This window comes from Nycticebus coucang, chromosome 2 (genome assembly GCF_027406575.1).
Source record: "Nycticebus coucang isolate mNycCou1 chromosome 2, mNycCou1.pri, whole genome shotgun sequence".
Classification (NCBI taxonomy): Eukaryota; Metazoa; Chordata; class Mammalia; order Primates; family Lorisidae; genus Nycticebus; species Nycticebus coucang.
The window spans coordinates 82350753-82371506 of NC_069781.1; the positions used below are offsets into that span (position 1 = coordinate 82350753).

The 20754-nt window shown below is 39.7% G+C and overlaps 1 protein-coding gene across 4 annotated transcripts in view; it reads right to left on the reverse strand.

Annotated features, from left to right (window-relative positions):
- Window positions 1-269: 269 nt before the first annotated feature.
- Window positions 270-20754, reverse strand: part of CEMIP2 (cell migration inducing hyaluronidase 2) — an 82889-nt gene continuing 62404 nt past the window's right edge. For all 4 annotated transcript variants that reach the window (XM_053574907.1, XM_053574915.1, XM_053574935.1 and 1 more), the window contains exons 18-24: window positions 19200-19408; window positions 14387-14569; window positions 12059-12278; window positions 9680-9778; window positions 6123-6277; window positions 2917-3020; window positions 270-2096 (exon numbers count right to left, since the gene is read on the reverse strand). In XM_053574907.1, coding sequence (XP_053430882.1) covers window positions 1900-2096; window positions 2917-3020; window positions 6123-6277; window positions 9680-9778; window positions 12059-12278; window positions 14387-14569; window positions 19200-19408 — 1167 coding nt within the window. In that variant the 3' untranslated portion in view covers window positions 270-1899. The remainder of the gene's footprint in view (window positions 2097-2916; window positions 3021-6122; window positions 6278-9679; window positions 9779-12058; window positions 12279-14386; window positions 14570-19199; window positions 19409-20754) is intronic.

Genomic DNA, 20754 nt, shown 5'->3' on the forward strand with positions numbered 1-20754 from the left:
TACTGAATGAATATTTATAGCTGGAACCTGGAATTTAAAGATTTATAGAGATACAAATGGACATACACACATATATAAAATACATGCACTCATAGTTTTATTTATTTAACTTAGGCCCCGATTATTAGTATATAAAACAGGAAAAACCCAAGCGCCTTGGCAATTTACACAGCCTCTCCACATCTTTAAAGAATCAAACTCTAAAAAACACACATAAAAGATATTTAAGTCATAAAACACACACACAAACTTTCATCACCTTCAGGAACCATGATCCAATAATATATTTAATAGGAAAGATCTCATTCATCAATATACACACGCAAAAAAAAAAAAAAAAAACCCAAAAACCAAATTTTGATTAAGACACGTGCCCTCGGCAAGAGCACTTACAGTTAGGAAGGTTTATCGGTAGCACTTTGAGGTAGCATATTTGTAAGATAGAAGAAAACACAGAGCTGCTCTGCAGTTTCTCCTGGACACAACGGTGCAGGCCATATCAGCCTTTGCCCTTGGTAGAGCAAAGTGAATTTGTTCATACTCATTACTGATGCCAGCCCGAACACCCTCTGTCACCTTCCATAGGCCATCCCTCCAAGACACTTCACGCATTGTGTGTTTAGAAAAACATGAAGGTATTTTGATGCTTCTTTCCTCTTGGTGTGGCAGCATTCCAGAAGACGGAGGCAATCTCCTTTGTCCACATGCAATTTGCTCTGGTAGGAGACATACACACCCAGAGGAAAGGGAAATTGGGCAGCATGGCACCTTTTTAATTAGCTTTAACAATTTCATTGAGAGCGATGCACTCACTCCTTTAAGGCGATAAAGAGGTTCATTTTTGAACCTCAAAGGTTCTGGCCCTTGGAAGGCTCTCCTTTCTTCCCTGCCGGGGTACAATCATTTCAAAGTATCATTTAAGCTTCTGGGATTCTCCTGGCAGGATGGTGAACAGAAAAGCTTAAGAAAATATCCACACACAAAAAACAAGAACAAAAGCCCAGGTGCAAGAGCAACACCAAGAACAGACTTCCTTTGTGCAAGGTTCAACAACACAAGTTTATAGTTCAGGAAAATGGCCTGCTTCTTTAAAAAAAAAAAAAAAAAAAAAGAGTCAATATTCAGCTCAGCTCTGCATTTTAAACACAAATATACAGTCAAAACAGGCTAAGGATTAAAGCTGCAAAAGTGGTCCCAACAACCCCAGACCTTTGGCACAAGTCAATTTTTTGCCCCATGGTCAAGGAGTAAAGAGATTTCTAATCCCTGTGAGCACTTTTGTTCCAACAAACTTCCCATCTCAAAGTTGAACCCTTAGAAGTAATCAATATATAAATGGTAGAAATAGCACATGTCCAGGCAAAAAAGGGCATGAACTGGGCCTGAGTTGCCACTTTAAACTCTATCATTCATTATCATAGAAAATCCTCAAAGGCTGCCCAGAAACAGGGCCCCAGGTTGTCGCTGAACTTACCAGCCACCGAGTCAACTGCTGCCTGAAACAACTGAGCTTTAGACTTCAAGTATCCAAGGTGCTACAATAGCAGGTCCACGAAGACTTCAGGCTGACTCTCAGAGACCCCCCCCATCTCCACCACTATACAACAAGTAAAACACTACATGTGGTCATTACAAAACACTGAGGTGGAAGGTGAGGCCTAAGAGAACTGCTCTCCGAACAGGCCAGCCTTACAAATACAAACAATCTCTCAAACATTTTGTACAACTAGAAGGTGCATGAGCTGGTAGTCAAGCAATGACTCTATACTCTTTTCTCCCCTTTCTGTATCAAACAGGAAAATGGTTCCATTGGGTTAACAGTGTCATTTTACAATGCCATAAATTAAATAAGTTAGTTCACATTTTTTATCTTCCCAGCACTTAAGTTACAGTTAGTCTCTAATGTGCTTTTGAAGCTAGTTTTAACAGTTCCAGGTCTCTTCGGCGAACAGAACCGGCCCTGGGACAACCATATTCGTCCAGCTGCAAAGGTATGAACTGTTCGAGCACCCCAAGGCCCTGTCCAGCAGGACTGGTAAACAGCTTAGTCCATGATGGTTTAAAGGTTCCGCTGAATCCCAGGAAGATGGTACTCCCTAAGAGAAGAATAAAAAAAAAAAAAAATGCAGGAGATGAGCAAAACAAAGGCAGCTATTAAAAAAAAAACCTCTACCTGTCTTTGTTTTGTTTTGTTTTGGAGACAGAGTCTCATTATGTCTCCCTCAGTGGAGTGCCGTTGTGTCACAGCTCACAGCAACCTCCAACTCTTGGGCTTAAGCAATTCTCTTGCCTCAGCCTCCCAAGTAGCTGGGACTACAGGTGCCCGCCAAAACACCTGGCTATTTTTTTTTTTTATATAGTTGTCATTGTTGACTTTAGAAGGCCCAGGTAAGGTTCGAACCTGCCAGCCTTGGTGTATGTGGCTGGCACCCTACTCACTGAGCTATGGGCACTGAGCCAAAACCCTATACTTCTTAATATCAGCAAGTGAACTTTTTTATTTTTTTTTTTTTAGACAGAGCTTCAAGCTATCACCCTGTGTAGAGTGCTGTGACATCACAGCTCACAGCAACCTCAAACTCCTGGGCTTAAGCGATTCTCTTGTCTCAGCCTCCCAAGTAGCTGAGACTACAGGAACCCGCCACAATGCCTGGCTATTTTTTGGCTGTAGTTGTTATTGTTTGGCAGGCTTAGGTCAGCAAGCGAACTTTTATCCAACCACCTCTTGCCCCAAATAATAAGCCACACCCTGACACACTTCCTCTAACACCATCCCTTATTTAGAAATTGTCTTAGTAATACCCACTATAGGAAAACAAGCTTCTGAAAATGGTCTGGTAGCTAAATTCCACCATAAAAAAACCTGTATGGCTGGCCTCCTAAAGAACTTCATACAATAATAACATGAATACAAACCTTTGTTATGAAGATGAGCTGGTTTGGCTAATCCCAGAGGTACTAATGAATTTGAAATGTTTGACTGTTTTATTTCTCCTCTTGTGCTCAACAAAACAGTTGACCTGTATGGAAGAGTTAGAAAGTCAGTGCCAATTTCAGTCATTCTCACATATATATTGAATACCTTTCTGAACGGAATACTGAATAGAAACACTAGATAAAAGCAGAACTCAGGAAAAAACCCAGATGCTTTTCATCACTGCTATTATAAGGTCCCACTCTTCTGCCCCACAAGGAACTTCTCATGTGCTATACAAGGGGTAACACGTAGGGAAACCAGAAGTCATTTGGGTAAGCTTACCAGTAGACAGCTTGGGACGCTGCTCTTTTGGGGAGCAGTCTATTAATAAACATTAGATCATTTGTTTTTGTTTTAGATTTGTTTATATTTATAAACATAAATATTTATCCATTTATGTTCTATTATCTATTTATTAAATATATGGATAAACATAATTCTAAGAAAAATAAAACAAAATCTGTTTTCCATGGTTTGGTTTAAACTGCCATCTTTATCACGCAGTAAATCAACACACATACTCAGATCTGCTTGTGGATTCTCTATTTCATTTCTCTGATCTGTCTCTCTCTCTCCTGCTAATACTATGCTGGCTTAATTACTATAGCTTCATGGTTTATTTTAGTATCTGATAAAACAAGCTTCATTTTTTTTTTTTTTTTTGAGACAGAGTCTCACTATGTTGCCCTCGGTAGAATGCTGTGGTGTCACAGCACAAAACAACTTCAAACTCTTGGGCTCAAGTGATCCTCTTGCTTCAGCCTCCCAAGTAGCTGGGACTACAGGTGCCCACCACGATGCCCGGCTAGTTTTTAGAGACAGGGTCTCATTATTGCTCAGGCTAGGCTCAAACCTGTGAGCTCAGGCAATCCACCCACCTCGGCCTCCCAGAGTGCTACGATTACAAGCATGAGCCACACCTGGCCCCAAACAAGCTTCTTATACATGTATTATTGTGATGTTTTTAAAAAAACATTTTACTACTCTCTCACATTTATTCTTCCAGGTAAACTTCAATATCAACTGTCAAGTACAGCAGAAAAGTAACCTATGGATTAATGGAAATGTGTTAAACTTATAATTTAGGTAGAATACTATCTTTACGTTATCAGTTCTTTCATCCAGAAACAGAAAAAAAACTCTCCTTTTATTTCACTCTTCTTGCAAATCCTTCAGTAATGTATTCGTTTCCTTAATGTGGGTCTTGACGTTTCTTACAGTGAAGAGCCTTACATTACACTAATACATTGGTATGGGTTCTTTGTTGTGGTCTTTGTAAAGCACTGGTGACTTAATTCAAAATTAGTGGAGAAGACTGACCATAGCCATCTGGCAGACCGTACCTTCTTCCCTAGGTCACAATTACCCATGAGAGCACTCACAGGTCACCCCTCACCCCATCCAGCCCCTCCACATAGCCACATGCTCAGTCCCCCTAGAAGTCACTTCCAGTTGCCCCTTAACTTCTTAACACCTTACTTAAACACATCATGCACAGTTGAATTTTTTGCACATTATATTTTTTCAAACAAATATATTTGTGTAACCAACATCTAGAAACAGCATGACTAGTATCTCAAAAGCCTTTCTTGTGTCTCCTTTCTAGAAACCACCTCATGACTTTTTAATGAGTGGGTTTTAACTCTTAAATCTATAAGGTACTTTGCAGGACCACCACATGGTCCTAAGTACTTGTGGTGAGATTTATGTCCTGGATCGTTCTAGGGGAAGTGAGTAAGTGCATATGTTTTCAACATTAAGAAAAAACATCTTTAAATCCTCAAACAACATGGAGGCCCCATAAGTGTCTTAGTTCTATCTTAGAAGATAGAACTATACATACATATTGAATATTATACCCAAATAAACTAATGATTTCATGGGACTTACTAGGATCTGGCTCTGTAATCTATAAAGAATGTAAGTGATCAGAAAATTATTCTAAAGTGTGACAGGTTTTTAATTTCTGAGAAGCTTATGTTCTTCCCCCATGGCTTCACTAAATGAAGGCCTATGTATAAATCAGGGGCAAAGTGAAGGGGCAAAAAGGACCTTGAATTCATCTCTGGAGCGTGGATGTAGGGTCTGACCAGCCCCCAAAAGAAAGGTTTCTCTCCTGTACATCTTTCTTCAGAGACCACATAGACTAGCATGCTAGAAAGAAAGACCACTCAACCACTTAAAAATCAATTTACTCTTTTCTAGCCATTTCCAAATGACATAGGTGATGACTTCCTATATCACAGTCATAGTACAACGCTGTCTAAAAGTCCATTCGTGGGGCAGGTGGCTACAAAGGTGAAAGGCCTGGAAAAGTACTTCAAATGGAAAATAAGCCTTCTGAACAAGTTGGATACAATGTTGATCAACTTAATACTAAAAAGTGGGATAGTAATGTTCCACACAATGAACTTTTCACCTTCTAAGAGACTTTCTACCATTTGTAAAATCTTCTGATATACAAATTCTGCCACTGATAAGCAATAGCTTGTCAATATGAGCAACTTAGACAACAGAGGCATCAGTCTAAGGCAGGAAAGGAATGAAAGACCTTTCAAACAGCCCTGAATGCCCACAGAGTAAAATACTGGGTAAACAAAATATAAACCGAAGCTCAGGCCAGGCACAGTAGCTCACACCTGTAATCCCAGCCCTCTGGGAAGCTGAGGTGGGAAGATCCCTTGAGCGCAGGAGTTCGAGACCAACCCAAGCAAGAGCAAGACCCATTTTTATTAAAAATAGAAAAACTAGGGTGGCACCTGTGGCTCAAAGGGGTAGGGCGCTGATCCCATATGCTGGAGGTGATGGGTTCAAACCCAGCCCCGGCCAAAAAAAGAACTGCAAAAAAAAAAAAAATAGAAAAACTAGCTGGGCATTGTGATGGGTGCCATTATTCTCACCTACTCAAGAGATGGAGACAAGAAGATCAGGAATGTGAAGGAACCCAGGAATGTGAGGTTGCTGTGAGCTATGACGATGCCAGGGCACTCTAGCCTGGGCAACAGAGTGAGACTCTGTCTCAAGAAACAAAACAAAACAAAAAATAAAACCAAAACCAAAGCTGCAAGTAAACCAAGCATTACTTCTTTGGAGCACTCCACATCTTTAAGGTGGCTTGCCCCTGTTACAGAACAGTTGGACTTACCTTGGAGGGATGCTTGTTTTTAAATACTCTTCCAAGAGACTGACATCAACAAGAGGGAAAAACTTTTTTTCTGTCAACCGGAATGGAACGCTGCATGCATCCACAACAAGGACGAGGACTCCTGCGCTCCGGAAGGGGAAGTCGGTGCCATTGACCTGAAATACAATAATGTCGCCTGCTGTCATCACCATTTCAAGAACATCTCCAGTCATTTTGCGGATTTCAGCTACAAGGTACGCTGTATTTGGTTTCACAATTATTGTGAGCTGAATTTCCACAGTTATCCTCTTCAAACTAAGGGATTGTGACTTTTTCAAGAAAAATGAACTCCAGACATTTCCAAATATCATTAATTCTGCAGCCAGAAAGGAAAAAAAAAAAACTGACGAGAAATACACACTAATTAAACCCACAGGCACTGTTTCTGTTTATAAGGTGTGAAATTATAAACTACGCTTAAGGTTAACAAAGGAGAAATGTTCTCACCACTACACCTGCCCTTGCTTGGGGAAATTATGTTATTTAAATTTTACTTCTCATCACTATTGATCTCACTGGAATTCAGCATAGCCTTTAAGCTATGTTTAAGTTATGCTTATCCAGTGAATCGTTCTGGAAGTGCTTGAGGTAATTTTTATATAGGAAAGGACTGAAAACACAAACTGTCCTTATGAAAAATACTCCCCCAAACCTGTGACTTATAGAAAACAGAAAAATTTCCAGAAATATTAAAGCGAAGCCTGGCGTGATGGCATACACCTGTAGTACCAGCTACGTGGAAGGATGGCTTGAGCCTAGGATTTCAAGAACAGCTTGGGCAACACAGCAACATAGCAAGACCCCATCTCAAAAACAAAAAAAAAGAAAAAAGAAAACAAATTTTAAAAAACACCAACATAGGCTCAGTGCCCGTAGCACATGCACTGAGGCTGGTGGGGTTCGAGCCTGGCTCAGGCCAGCCAAACAACATTGACAATCGCAACCAAAACAGCCTGGAGTTGTGGCAGGCACCTAATCCCAGCCACTTGGGAGGCTGAGGCAAGAGAATGGCTTAAGCCTAAGAGTTGGAAGTTGCTGCGAGCTGTGATGCCACAGCACTCTACCCAGGGCAACACAGTGAGACTCTGTCTCAAAAACAACAACACTAAAACAATGCCAGGTCTTAGGAAAGAATTTTCAGGTAATATATGTTAAAAAGTATTAGAGATATACTTGGGGATACCAAAAAAATGTTTGCACAACTTAAGAGATGTTAGCTATGTATTACATTTTGAAGTTGAATTGAATTACAGCAGAAATATATAGTGTGATATTTGCTCATAATCAAGTGAATGTTAGTGTCACCATGAGACAAGCAGGACAGTGAAAGAAAATGACAGAAACACGGTTGTCATTGGAAGAGCGCGCAAGACCATTTTGAAGTGGTGTTGGAAATTCAACATTGTGGAAGTTTAGTGACAATAGAGGCATGAGTATGTGACGGAACCTCCAACGTGCCTAACAACTGCACGCATTCGTGGTAAGTCTGAGACACATGGTACTGGGAAATGGCACGCGCAGTGACACAAGTGGACACTTTCGGTTAACACAGCTCAAGCAGTAGTTCCCGTATTCGGAAGTGTCTGGACACTGATAGTAACTACTTTGAGCACCTCTTATAACTGCAGGAGTCAAATGTGACTTGTATTCATCTTTTGTTATAGGTCTATACTGAGTATTACAATTTTACTATACCTTTTTCCTTTCTTAAAAATCTGTGTATATTTTTTGGCACCCTCCACAAATGACAGAACAAGCCTTCTAAGAATCTAGGCAGCAATGGAGTCACACAATGTCTCCAGATCGTGGTGTGTACGTAGCCTGCCTAAATTTTTTTTTTCTTGGCAAATCATATATATTTCCATGAACCCACTAAAAGACAACTAAGTTTTGCATCTTCACTTTCCTCATCTGAAAAAAATAAGGGAGAGGCAAACTTAAAATAAAAGGCCAAAGAGATTTAAAAACCTTTACTTCCCTTATCTTAAACAAATTATAGTTTTCTGTATATTGATTGTCTATGGCAACTATTTTTGAACCAAAGACATCTTTTCTCTTATAGTAATGAAATCTGAGTCACTTGAAATGTCTTAGTGCATAAAAGTACTGTGAACCAATTTCAATATCAGCCTCACAGTAAACACTAAACAAAATGTACTCAGGGGAAAAAAAACTAATTTGAAAAAAACCAATGGGCGTGGATATGAAGAGATGTGAACACTTCTACACTGCTGGTGGGAATGCAAGCTAATACACCCTTTTTGGAAAGAAGTTTGGAGAACACTCACGGAACTAAAGGTAGACCTACCATTCAATCCTGCCATTCCTCTACGAGGTATATACTCAGATGATCAAAAATCATTTTAAAACAAAGACATCTGCACCAGAATGTTTATTGCAGCCCAATTCATAATAGTCAAGTCATGGAAACAGCCTAAGTGCCCATCGACCCATGAATGGATTAACAAATTGTGGTATATGTACATAATGGAATACTATGTGGCCATAAGAAAGATGGAGACTTCACATCTTTTATGTTTACCTGGATAGAGCTGGAACATATTCTTCTTAGTAAAGTATCTCAGGAATGGAAAAAAAAGTATCTAATGTACTCAATACTACTATGAAATAATATATAACCATGTACACATTCATACGAATGGCAAAACATAACTATAGTCCAGAAAGTAGAAAGGAAGAGGAGAGAGAGGGGAGGGGAGAGGGGTATGGGAGGAGGGAGGGTATTCGGGGGGACCTCACCTAATGTGCATGATGCAATGGTACATTTCAAAACTATTAAGAAATGAGTATAATTGTGATGATGTATTACTTAGTTCAATGTAAACATTTCACATTGTATATCGAAGCAGTACTCTGAACCCCATAAATGCATCAATATACAAAGTTATGATTTAATAAAAAATAATTTAAAAAAAGAAGTATGTAACATATTGCTCATCAACCCTTTTTCATTAAAAACTTTATTCCTGCAAAAAAAAAGAAAAGAAAAAAACCAATGTTTTGGAAGTATTTATACCTCTATTGTATTGCTTGTCACAAATAATCAAAATGTGATTACAAACCAGTGACTACTGCCAGAGATAATTCACACCACTAGAATGAAAGATAAAAGCAAGAAGCCACAGCAGTGTACACACCTGCTATGACCTGCATGTTTATGTCTCCCAAAATTTACATGTTGACATTCTAAGCCCTAAGATCACAGAATTAGGAGGTAGGGTCTTTGATTAGAACATGAGGGTGAAGCTCTCATGAATAGGATTAGTACGCTTGTAAAAGAGACTTTGATACCTTTCCACTATATGATAGAGAAAGAGGGCACCATCTCACTAGGAGGTGGACCCTCACCAGACACTAAATTTGCTAGCACCTTGGCCTTGAGACAGTCCAGTCTCCAGAACTGTGAGAAATAAATTTCTATTGTTTATAAGCTACCTAGTTTATAGTATTTTGTTATAGCAGCCAGAACAGAGTGAAACACCACCAAATGTACTTACTGAAATAACAGATGGGTCTCCACGCTGAGTTTCTGCTTTACTGGGTGACTGGAATTGCACAGGGAGGTAGCTTTTATGAGGATCACTGGTAAACACCACCTAGACAGGGAAGGAATTCCATACTTACGGCAATTGTATCTTCCCCCCAAAGATTCCCTCAATATAAACTAAATTAAAAATCGAAGCCAGTGGCTATATTTCTTTTTCTGAACTTTTGTACATATTTCATGGTCTAGAATTCCATTGTGATATGCTTAAGACAGTGTATGTTCCTTACTTGCTCCAACAATCCCTACATTTACTTTAGTTTCAAGTAAATGTAATCTTGTCAATCAAATCAGTTCAATAAATAACTAAATAGGCCAGCTCATGCCCATAATTCTAGCACTCTGGGGGGCTGACACTGGAGAATTGCTTGAGGTCAGGAGTTCAAAACCAACTTGAGGAAGAGCAAGACTTTGTCTCTACAAACAATAGAAAAAATTAGCCAGGCATGGTGGTGCGTGCCTGTAGTCCTAGCTACTCAGGAGTCTGAAGTAGGAGGATAGCTTGAGCCAGGGATGTTGACGTTACTGTGAGCTATAATGATGTCTCTGAACTCTAGCCCAGGCAAAAGACAGAGACTTTATCTCAAAAAAATTAAATATGGTCTCACTATAGCTCAGCGGCTAGGGCGCCAGCCACAGACACCAGGGCTGGCAGGTTCAAACCCAGCCTGGGCCTACTAAACAACAATGACAACTACAACAAAAAAATAGGCAGGCATTGTGGCAGGTGCTGATAGTCCCAGCTACTTGGAGGCTGAGGCAAGAGAATCTCTTAAGCCCAAGAGTTTGAGGTTGCTGTGAGCTGTGATGCCACCACACTCTACCAAGGGCAACATAGTGAGACTCTTTCTCAAAAAAAATGAAATAAGGAAATAAATGTGCTTTGTAAAAATTTCATGCAAAAAGTCATAAATCTTAAGTGCTTTTCAGACCAATTGTCCCAAATTGGGGCTTAGTCACTCTAAAACTTAGGAAAGCAGTGTTGATAACAAGGACTACCCCGACTACAAACTTTTAGTAGCCTCTACATGACTAAGTCTCAACTCTGTCACGTGACCTGCAAAGTGCTCCATAAATGGAGCCAAGTCTTCTGTGCAGACCCCTATGTCTCTGTATTCTATCACACTCAACAAGGCCACTTCCTCACTTTTCCACAAGTACTTCACCTTCTTTCCTGCCATTCTGCCCTTACTGATGCTATTCCATCACCAAGGAGGTCCTCCCCTTTTCCCTCCACTCCATCAAGTTACTTCCAGTCTCCAAAACTCACCTCCTCCCATCTCCCTCTAGGTTTTCTTCTTATTCAAACATGTTTAACTCTTACACAATTTAGTACTTAAAAGTATACTGTCCTGGCTCGGCACCCGTAGCTCAGTGGTTATGGCGCCAGCCACATACACTGAGGTAGGCGGGTTCGAACCCAGCCCAGGCCAGCTAAATAACAATGACAACTGCAACAAAAAAATAGCCAGGCGTTGGCTTGGCGCCTGTGGCTCAAGCAGCTAGGGCACCAGACACATACACCTGAGCTGGCAGGTTCAAATCCAGCCCAGGCCAGCCAAACAACAATGACAGCTGCAACCAAAAAATGCCCAGGCATTGTGGCAGGTGCCTGTAATCCCAGCTACTTGGGAAGTGGAGGCAGGAGACTTGCTTGAGCCCAGGAGTTGGAGGTTGCTGTGAGCTGTGATGCCACGGCACTCTACCCAGGGTGACAGCTTGAGGCTCTGTCTCCAAAAAAAAAAATAAATAAATAACCGGGCATTGTGGTGGGTGCATGTAGTCCCAGCTACTTGGGAGGCTGAGCCAGGAGAATCACTTAAGCCCAAGAGTTTGAGGTTGCTGTGAGCTGTGATGCTACAGCACTCTACCGAGATGACACAGTAAGACTCTGTCTGAAAAAAATTTTAAAATTAAAGAAAAAAGTAAAATTATACTGTCCTCATAACTCAATGTTAATCACTTCACTGCAGGAACAAATAATCATAATGATACTAGGCAGTATTAAGAAGCTGTATATTTCTTTGAAGTCTCTAGTTTGGGGTCAAAAATTCATGTGAATTTTCTTACTGACTCCTAATATACATGGTGTTTGCTTTTAACATTCAAAATAAAAATTCCTCTTGAATTTCCAAGCCACCCAGGGTAAACTGATTTATCAAGAGGAAAGTATTTTTGTTATAAATTAGGGCCAGTTTGCTTCCTGTGGACATTACGTTCTAGCATGGAGTGTTTCTAAAAATTATCAACACAGATGTGTCAAAGAAAAATATTCCAATTGCAAAGTAACTCTTCGACTTTTTCCCCCAGCCCACTTTTCTTCCGTGTTTACCTGCTGGGTCCCGCAGCCTTTACAGAGGCCGGTGAGCATGGACGGCATCTGCCTGACCGCTGATGGCTTTCTGTAGTACTGTGGGTACGCTTTGGCCATGCAGTTACTGACGTCTTTTGAGTCTGTCGCTGCCTGGATTTTGACTCTTTCACATCCCTGAGATGAGCAGTAACTATGGCCGTCTCTGTGGCTTTTGGCTTTGAGATACAAAAACAGTAACCTGCACAGAACAGAAACCAAGCCATCCTGTTAGACTGACTCTCAAAAACTTGCAAAATTCCTCAAATCAACTCATGGCCAAAAGGGACATTCTTCTAATGAAGTAAATTTTCCTTAAAAGAAAAACAAATTATGAAACCAATAAAGTAAAAAAAAAAAAAAGAAACTAATAAAGTCATTTCTGTTTCTTTCCTGTTCTCCTAAGGTCCTAAGTTAAATGCAATACCACTTCAGAAAATATTTTGATACCCTGATTCAAAAGGTATTTTGGAAGGATGGAATTGGGTTTGGCTCAAAAATTCCTTGGAAAACTTTATACTGGTGTTGAGCTTAGGATTCAATAAATTGATGCGGTTCATTTTTTGTTGTTCATAAATTATTTTGGTTTAAAGCACAGAACTGGAATAATAAAAATGGAAGCTCTGACTTATTTGGCTAAGGCCAGGCTACAGTCTCAATCAAATCCTATGATGTTTACCAAGAGCAGATGGACCTGGGGTCCTTCTGTCAATATTTGGACCAAAATCAGGCAAAATGAACAGTTTTACCCATTTCTGAATAATCCTCCTATTGCTAAGCTGAAAAGTCTAAAATGTAGGCAATACTTCAATGCCTGTCAGAAAACTGCCCCTCTATACCAAAAGAAGTCAAGATTCTAAAAGATTTGATCAACTATGACTGATTACCAGAGATGAAGAATTCACATTTGAAGATGAGGTCAATGAACAATGCATAAATTGCAATTATGAAGTAAAAATTAGTCATTGTCCCAACAACTAGCAATTTTAAAATATATACATAAGAAATCAAGAAATCACAGGGACTTGATTAGGCATGGGCCTTCTGATATAATTAAAACCACCAAAATGAATAGAATTAAAAAGAATAAGAACCTCAGAGGCTGAGGGATTCTAGAAAGATCCAGACTGGAAAATATTCCCAATCTTTTCTACACATTTAATCATGAATTTGTCGCCACCAGACTGTCTTTGGAAATTTGAGTGTTCTATGTATTTTTGTAGAAAGTCAACTTGGGCATGTGCAAGTTCTGATATCTACAGAATAAAAGTACGGGTAGGTTAAGTCTAATTAGGAATTGAAATCATAGACAATTATAGTAAGAAAACTTTTAAGCTGATCACACTGCTGGGGGGACTTGAAGAGCAAGTGAATTGCAACTCAGTTCAAAGGATAACCAGGTACTTAATGAGTTGTGACTTCATCTCCCAAAGCCATCAAGCCCTTCTTCCTACTCTGTGCTAGGAGTTAGCTCCAGGGTCACCCTCTCAGGATGTCATTGATCACTGTCCGCTGAACTTCTGAGTTAACCCAAAAGGCACATTGGATATCCCACGCCAGGACTGAAAGCATTGAAATCTTTTACTTTGTAATTACTTGCTTTTTGTGTCCACATCCTTCGATGGACTATGAATGTGCACAAGAAATGTGGCCTTTTGATGTTGGTTTCTTTCCAGTACCCAGACAATGGTGTGCAGCAGGAGTGTCAGAGCTAGGAGGGAGACTAAAGGAGCATGCGACTGGCTGGAAGAGCACTGGGAGAGGAAGCCTGCCACAGCCCACAGGCTGACAGATGTAACTGGGTAGAAGCAGACAGGACGCCAGAAGACAGGAATAGAGTTAAAAAGTGGAAAGAGGCAGCCTAGAGAAGTTGACAGCAACTATGGCACAGTTACCCAATGAGTTTTTTTAAAACTCAAGTTCAATTTGAAAGATAGCTTAAAGTCAGTAGGAAATAAAAAATGAGCTTTTCACTAAAATATAAACTCTATCACATGTAAGCAATCATCTAAAGAGTTGTCATAGAAAAAAATATTTTAATTTTTAATTGGACCTAGTGGTTCTTCACTGCCAAGGACAATTTCTCTAAATTGATTTAATAGATAGACAGCAAACATCTTCATCCGATTCCCACTGCCAACTATAATCACAAGTCACTCTAGTTTTCCTCTCAGCCTCTAACAGCCATGTGCTGGGAATTACCCACGTCAGCTGTTTTCCTCAACAGCCACTCTGCACACTGAAGAACTAGAAATTTTACCATTAAAGAAAATGAGCAATAATTTTCATTCCCTGGTCCCCCTGAATTACCCTGTGCTGGAGTCAAAATAGAATTTCCTTTCAGACTGCTTCCGCTGCAGTTCTTCCAGGGAGTGCACAGGCTCATATTCTTCTATTTTGGATAATGAACCATTCTGCCGCTGCAAAAAGCCAAAGGTAACCTGAAAACTTGTGTTTGACGGATAGCAGAGGCCAACCCGAATCCAGTCATTCCTTTAAAGAAGGGACAATAAAAAAATTAATTCACAAGTGAGCCACTATCTTTTGAGTATCACAGCATATGGAAAGTTTAGCCATGGTTTTTTTCCTCCTTAAATTTCTGCTGTGTGTTGCCACTAGCAATGCAAATCCCAAACCCCAGCATACTCACCAATCATCCACTTGTATCTGTTACGTCTACCATTTCTAGTTTAAGCAGTTCTCACGTCAAGCATTTCACATCAATGTATTGACAACAATATGGTGGCCTGTGGCCCATAAAAGAATTCTTGATTTCGACAGAATATCAGGAATGTGAATAATAGTGGGATAAAATGTGCTTAGACACTCCAAACAGATAAAACGTAAGTGAGATGATTGGGTATGGAAATATGAATAGCCTAACAGTGAAAGAATACACTGATATACTGCCAAAGAAATTATTCTAAAGAACTTTTTTGTTCATAAATATACTTTTACCTTTTGTAACTATATTAGGATTACCCTAGAAGCAAAATTGCTGGATACAAAGTTATATAACTTTTTAAAGCTTTTGCTGAATATCTTCAAATTGCCATTTTTTTTTCAATCTCCTTAAATATAAAAAAAAATCCTTTTAAAATACTATTTAAAATACTTTCCCCTCTCTATCATTTTCTTTTTTAAAAAAATCATTTCTTATTGTGGTAAAATACACATATCATAAAATTTACCATTTTAACCTTTTTTTTACCTAAATAGTTCAGTGGCACTAAGTATATTCTCAAGGCTGTGCAACTATCATCACTATCCATCTCCAGAAGTTTTTATCATTCTAAAGAATTTTTAAACAATATATAAGGCCTTAAAATTGTTCATACAAGTTTTACCCAGTAATCCCACTAAAGAATAATTAGAAATTCAGAAAAGGATATAAAAGAAAAGATAAAGTATTATTTATAATAACCAAAAAGAAAAAAGAAGGGCAGGGGGAAAAAACCTAAATGTTCACGGGAGAAGTGGGTAATTAAAAAAATTATGGTACAATCATATAATAAGAAAAAATTGAGGGGAAAGAATGAAGGATACTAAAATATGTCTATAATGCCTCGCTTTGATTTGGAGGATTACAGATTATTTCAATTTTCTTTATGTTTTTCTGTATTTTACTCATTAATGAATAAGTATGGTTTTCATAACATTTAAGTGTTATTTTCAGGGCAGCACCTGTAGCTCAGTGGGGTAGGGCACTGGCCACATACACGGAGGCTGCAGGTTCAAACCCGGGCCGGACCAGCTAAAACGACGACAACTACAACAACAACAAAAAATAGCCGGGCGTTGTGGCGGGTTCCTGTAGTCCCAGCTACTTGAGAGGCTTAGGCAAGAGAATCACTTTAAGGCTTAGGCAAGAGAATCACTTCAACCTTCCTAATGCCACAAGCCTTTAATACAGTTCCTATGGGTTGTGACCCGCAGGTTGAGAACCACTGGCTTAAGCCCAAGAGTTTGAGGTTGCTGTGAGCTATGATACCACTGGCACTCTACCCAGGGCAACAGCTTGAGACTCTGTCTCAAAAAAATAAATAAATAAAATAATATAAAATAAAATGTTCGGTGATCTTCAGAACAGAAAACCACAAACCCACTTCGGTTTTTATAACTGATCTGTCCTAATCATGGAAGAGGAGAATTATACTTCCATTAGAATTACTCTGATGAAAATTTAGATGGCTACGCCATATATCTGGGTGAACAATGAAAAAAATTCCCAGAGTTATTAGAAGGTAATACAATTAAAATGGAAAATTCCAAAATTCTCCTGGGTGGGAAGCGGTAATTTTGTCTTTTTCTTGATTAATATCTCATAGGAAACTTAACCAAGAGCTTATGTAGAGGGATCATTCTCCTTTCTCCACCTTACGCCTCAATCCCATGTTCTTTCATGAGAGAAGAAAATAAAGGAAAGCTGAAAATTGGAAAAAAAATAATAAATAAAATAAAATAAAATGTTATTTTCAGACATGGCACTACAAGAAAATCTATGACCTCCTTGTAATTATATTAAATTTGGGGAAAAAAGTATCTGCCTCTTCCTCTTGCCTCTACCCATTAGGGTAATTTTTATAAACTTTTAGATAATTTTTAAAAACTTTAGATAATTAAGTATGACTTAATTTCAAGCCCATGTAGATGTTTAAAATTTCTAGGCTCAGCCTTTTCCATTTTCAAATGTTTTTACTTGCTCAGTATTTGATGAAAAGTTATGCACGGCACTTTACAGAACCCAACATGTCATTTCCTTATAATAATCTCACATTCATAATCTCGCCCAATCTAACTTTTGAGTATGGATCACTCACTGAGAATCGTTTGTCTCTTTAATTGACTTTTCGGTGACTCACTGATAATATCAGATTGGGCTTCCAGAAACTTCACCGTGGACACAATGGGCAATGTGGTGAGAGTGGATGAGGGCCTGAACATAGCCATAAGCTGTGGGGTGGAGAGAGGAGGGGAGATTTGAACACAGCCTTAAGGAGCTAGAACCAGGAGGGTTTGGTTTCTGATGGAAGATGGAGAGATGGGAAAATGAAGAGTTAGGAGTGAGTACTGGCTTTTTGGCTTGGTCGACTGTGAAGGGGGCTACAGAGAACAGCAGCAAGTGGTGGAGGAAAATAGTCATGGCTCAGTTCAGAGCACGTGCCAGAACAGAACTGTCCCAGAACAAGGGCAGCTGCCATGATGTTCACACACCCTGGCAAGTGACATGCTGAGAGCTGAATTCCTGCTGTCCTAGTGCTTCTCTCCCTCTTCATTTCAACTGGGTGTGTTTTTTTTTGCAGTTTTTGGCCAGGGCTGGGTTTGAACCCGCCACCTCCGACATATGGGGCCGGCGCCCTACTCCTTTGAGCCACAGGCACCGCCATCAAACTGGGTGTTTTAAGAGAGTTCTGACAAGTCAGAGCTTTATGACCATCAGGTAAACAAGCCAATTTTTCAGGCATGTTTTTCAACAGTTTCATAGAGTCTCGTCCCTCCTTTCTAGTTTCACCTTCTGTTACTTCCCCAATGTCCCATCACACTGAATCCATCATTCCCCAAGAACCAGAGACTGATCACTTCCTCAACATCACTTCTTCCCTGCAGCCTGGCTCAACTGCCTCAAACAGAAGTAGTTGCTGTTTAGCATCCTTTGTTCCTAAAAAATTGTTTTGGTTTATGTATTTACTTGAGGTTTCTTTCCTCCCTATCTCATGTGAGACCCTAGAGGGAAGCATTTTTCTAATTCATCCTTTATACCATCTGACCATCTGACAGGGTAAACATTTGAAAAAATTAATGCAAAAAATAGAGCCTTGGAATGAAAATGATATTATTAGGACAGAAAGAAATCAAGAAGAGACAGGCTCGGCGCCTGTACCTCAGTGGCTAGGGCGCCAGCCACATACACTGGAGCTGGCAGGTTCGAACCCAGCCCAGGCCTGCCAAACAACAATGACAACTACAACTAAAAAACAGCCAGGTGTTGTGGTGGGTGCCTATAGTCCCAGCTACTTGGGAGGCTAAGGCAAGAGAATCACTTAAGCCCAAGACTTTGAGGTTGCTGTGAGCTGTGATGTAATAGCATTCTACAGAGGGGACATAATGAGACTCTGTCTCAAAAAAAAGAAAGAAATCAAGAAGAGACAGAGCAACGGTTCCAGGCAGGGGTGACACATGCCTGGCCTTCATGCCTCGACTTTTCCACGTTTTGCCCATAGCAGCTATTACTAATCAATTACACCATCACTTTCTTCCGTCAAGGTAGCATCACAAGAATGGAGAAGCTTGAATCCTATGTACTCAATTTTGATATGAGGACAATTAATGACAATTAAGGTTATGGGGGGGGAGCAGAAAGAGGGACGGAGGGAGGGGGTGGGGCCTTGGTGTGTGTCACACTTTATGGGGGCAAGACATGATTGCAAGAGGGACTTTACCTAACAATTGCAATCAGTGTATCCTGGCTTATTGTACCCCCAATGAATCCCCAACAATAAAAAAAAAAAAAACCTTTTAATTTTCGGCTCGGTGCCTATAGCTCAAGCTGCTAAGGTGCCAGCCACATACATCAGAGCTGGCGGGTTAGAATCAAGCCCAGGCCTACCAAACAACAATGACAACTACAACCAAAAAATGGCCAGGCATTGTGGCAGGCGCCTGTAGTCCCAGCTACTTGGGAGGCTGAGGCAAGAGAATCACTTAAGCCCAGGAGTTGGAGGTTGCTGTGAGCCATGATGCTACGGCATTCTACCCAGGGCAACAGCTTGAGGCTCTGTCTCAAAAAAAAAAAACTTTTAATTTTCCAGGCAACCAAATGCTCAGTTCAAACACCATATAAAACTACTTTCCACCCCAGCTATAGGGGAGTAAAGCATTCATCAGACTGTGTTAAAACCTATTGCTGAATGGCTTTCCGTACAGTTGACCACAGAGAAAAAGGAATGCTTTTGAAATGACAAGATTTCATTTGTATAATTCTTAATTCCATCAACTCAAAATATACTGCCTGCCCACAAGAGCAGCAAAGTACATGAAACCAGCATTCTTTATTGCTACAAAGGACTTTCTCCACTAAATTATTACTTGCTCAGCTGTTTGAAATACAGTAATAAAAACGTACTTGTTGAAGTTCACGAGGTATAGAAAAGTAGTCCGTGGCGCCGGCCCATTCCAGTGGATGGTGTAGCCCTTCTCCAGCATGATCACAGGCTGGTACTGAGGAAAGGCAGCTTTCTGGTTAATTCCCCGCAGCACCATCGGGTGGGCAGGGTACTCATCCCGAGCGATGGTCATAGAAAGATTCTGGGTGCTCCATGTCTGTACGTAGACCTTAAAAAAAAAAAAAAAATTAAATTAAGGAAATAAACAATAAAGGGAAGTAAATGAAACTTGAAATAGCTAAACAGACATTTCTAGCACAAAGTCAAGTGTCTCTGCTTTGAAAAGAGATTCTGTGATCTGTGCCAGACTCAATGAGCAGCAGCCAACTGCATGGTGAGCCACACTTACAGTGCAGCCTGCTGGAACTAGACACGGTCAAAACAGACCACACGTTCTGCTGGCCAAGAGCTGCATCATCTCTTCCACCACTGCAGGCCAGCTCATTCCTCAGAATAGAAAACTTTTGTGGTTTATATAGCTTGTCAAAGAAATCTCTCAATCTGAAGAACGCACTTACAAAAAATTTAGTAAACTAATGTGAAAACTGGTATCCCCTGGTCAAATCTAAGAGATTTTCCTCTAAACCAAGTGATGGAAAATTTATATATCTTAGCGCTTTGGCTTTCAATTTTCCATGACCTACCTCAGCCCAAGAAGTCATTTTTTCACCCATTAAAAAAAGAAAAGGAAAAGAGAAAGAAAAGTGTTATAAAGCACTCTGCAACAACTGTGAAAATACATTAAACTCAGACATATGTGGAAGCCATGAATCTATTCGAGGAGTATTTGAGCCACTTGCCATGCCAAACAAAACCATCCCCAAATGCACACTGCCAAGGACAAACCTGAGAACAATTTCCTAAAACAAACCAGGGTCCGTGATCGAATTCTCCAGAAGTATTAGAACATTTGCAGAATAATGACATTTCATCTACAATACTCTGGTATTTTTCTCTCAGTCATTTCTCCGGTCATATCCATATTGCTTCCTCAATTTTATGTTCGTAGGGCCAGAAAGGTTTCTTAATTCTCATTCATGTTTAACCCCTTGATTTAATATTCTTCCCTACTGTTACCAGTTAAAGATTTAAAAATAAAGAAACAGGAAATGTTTTCTAAAACCACTGATTATCCCCTTCACTTAAATATCTATTTAATATATGCTTTGGTACACATTATATATTTTACTTCTTTAAATACGTTTACATTTAACATCTATTTAATCACATATATATACAGACACTAAAAGGATGCATATGCCCTGTCTCCCACCTTCTTCCTCAGAATAGTTGAAGGTGCCATATGTAACCTTAATTTTCCCAAGTTACTATCTTTCTCCCTGAATACCCGAAGTCTTCAGGTCAGTAAAATGCAGATATTTCACTAAAAAATATTTAGAAATAGTTAAATAATGATTTTTTTATCTTGAGATCCAGTTGCTTCTGTTCCGTTTTGCCTACAACTGAACACAACATTATTTCTAAGTTACAACAAATGGCTGCAGATCTGGGCTT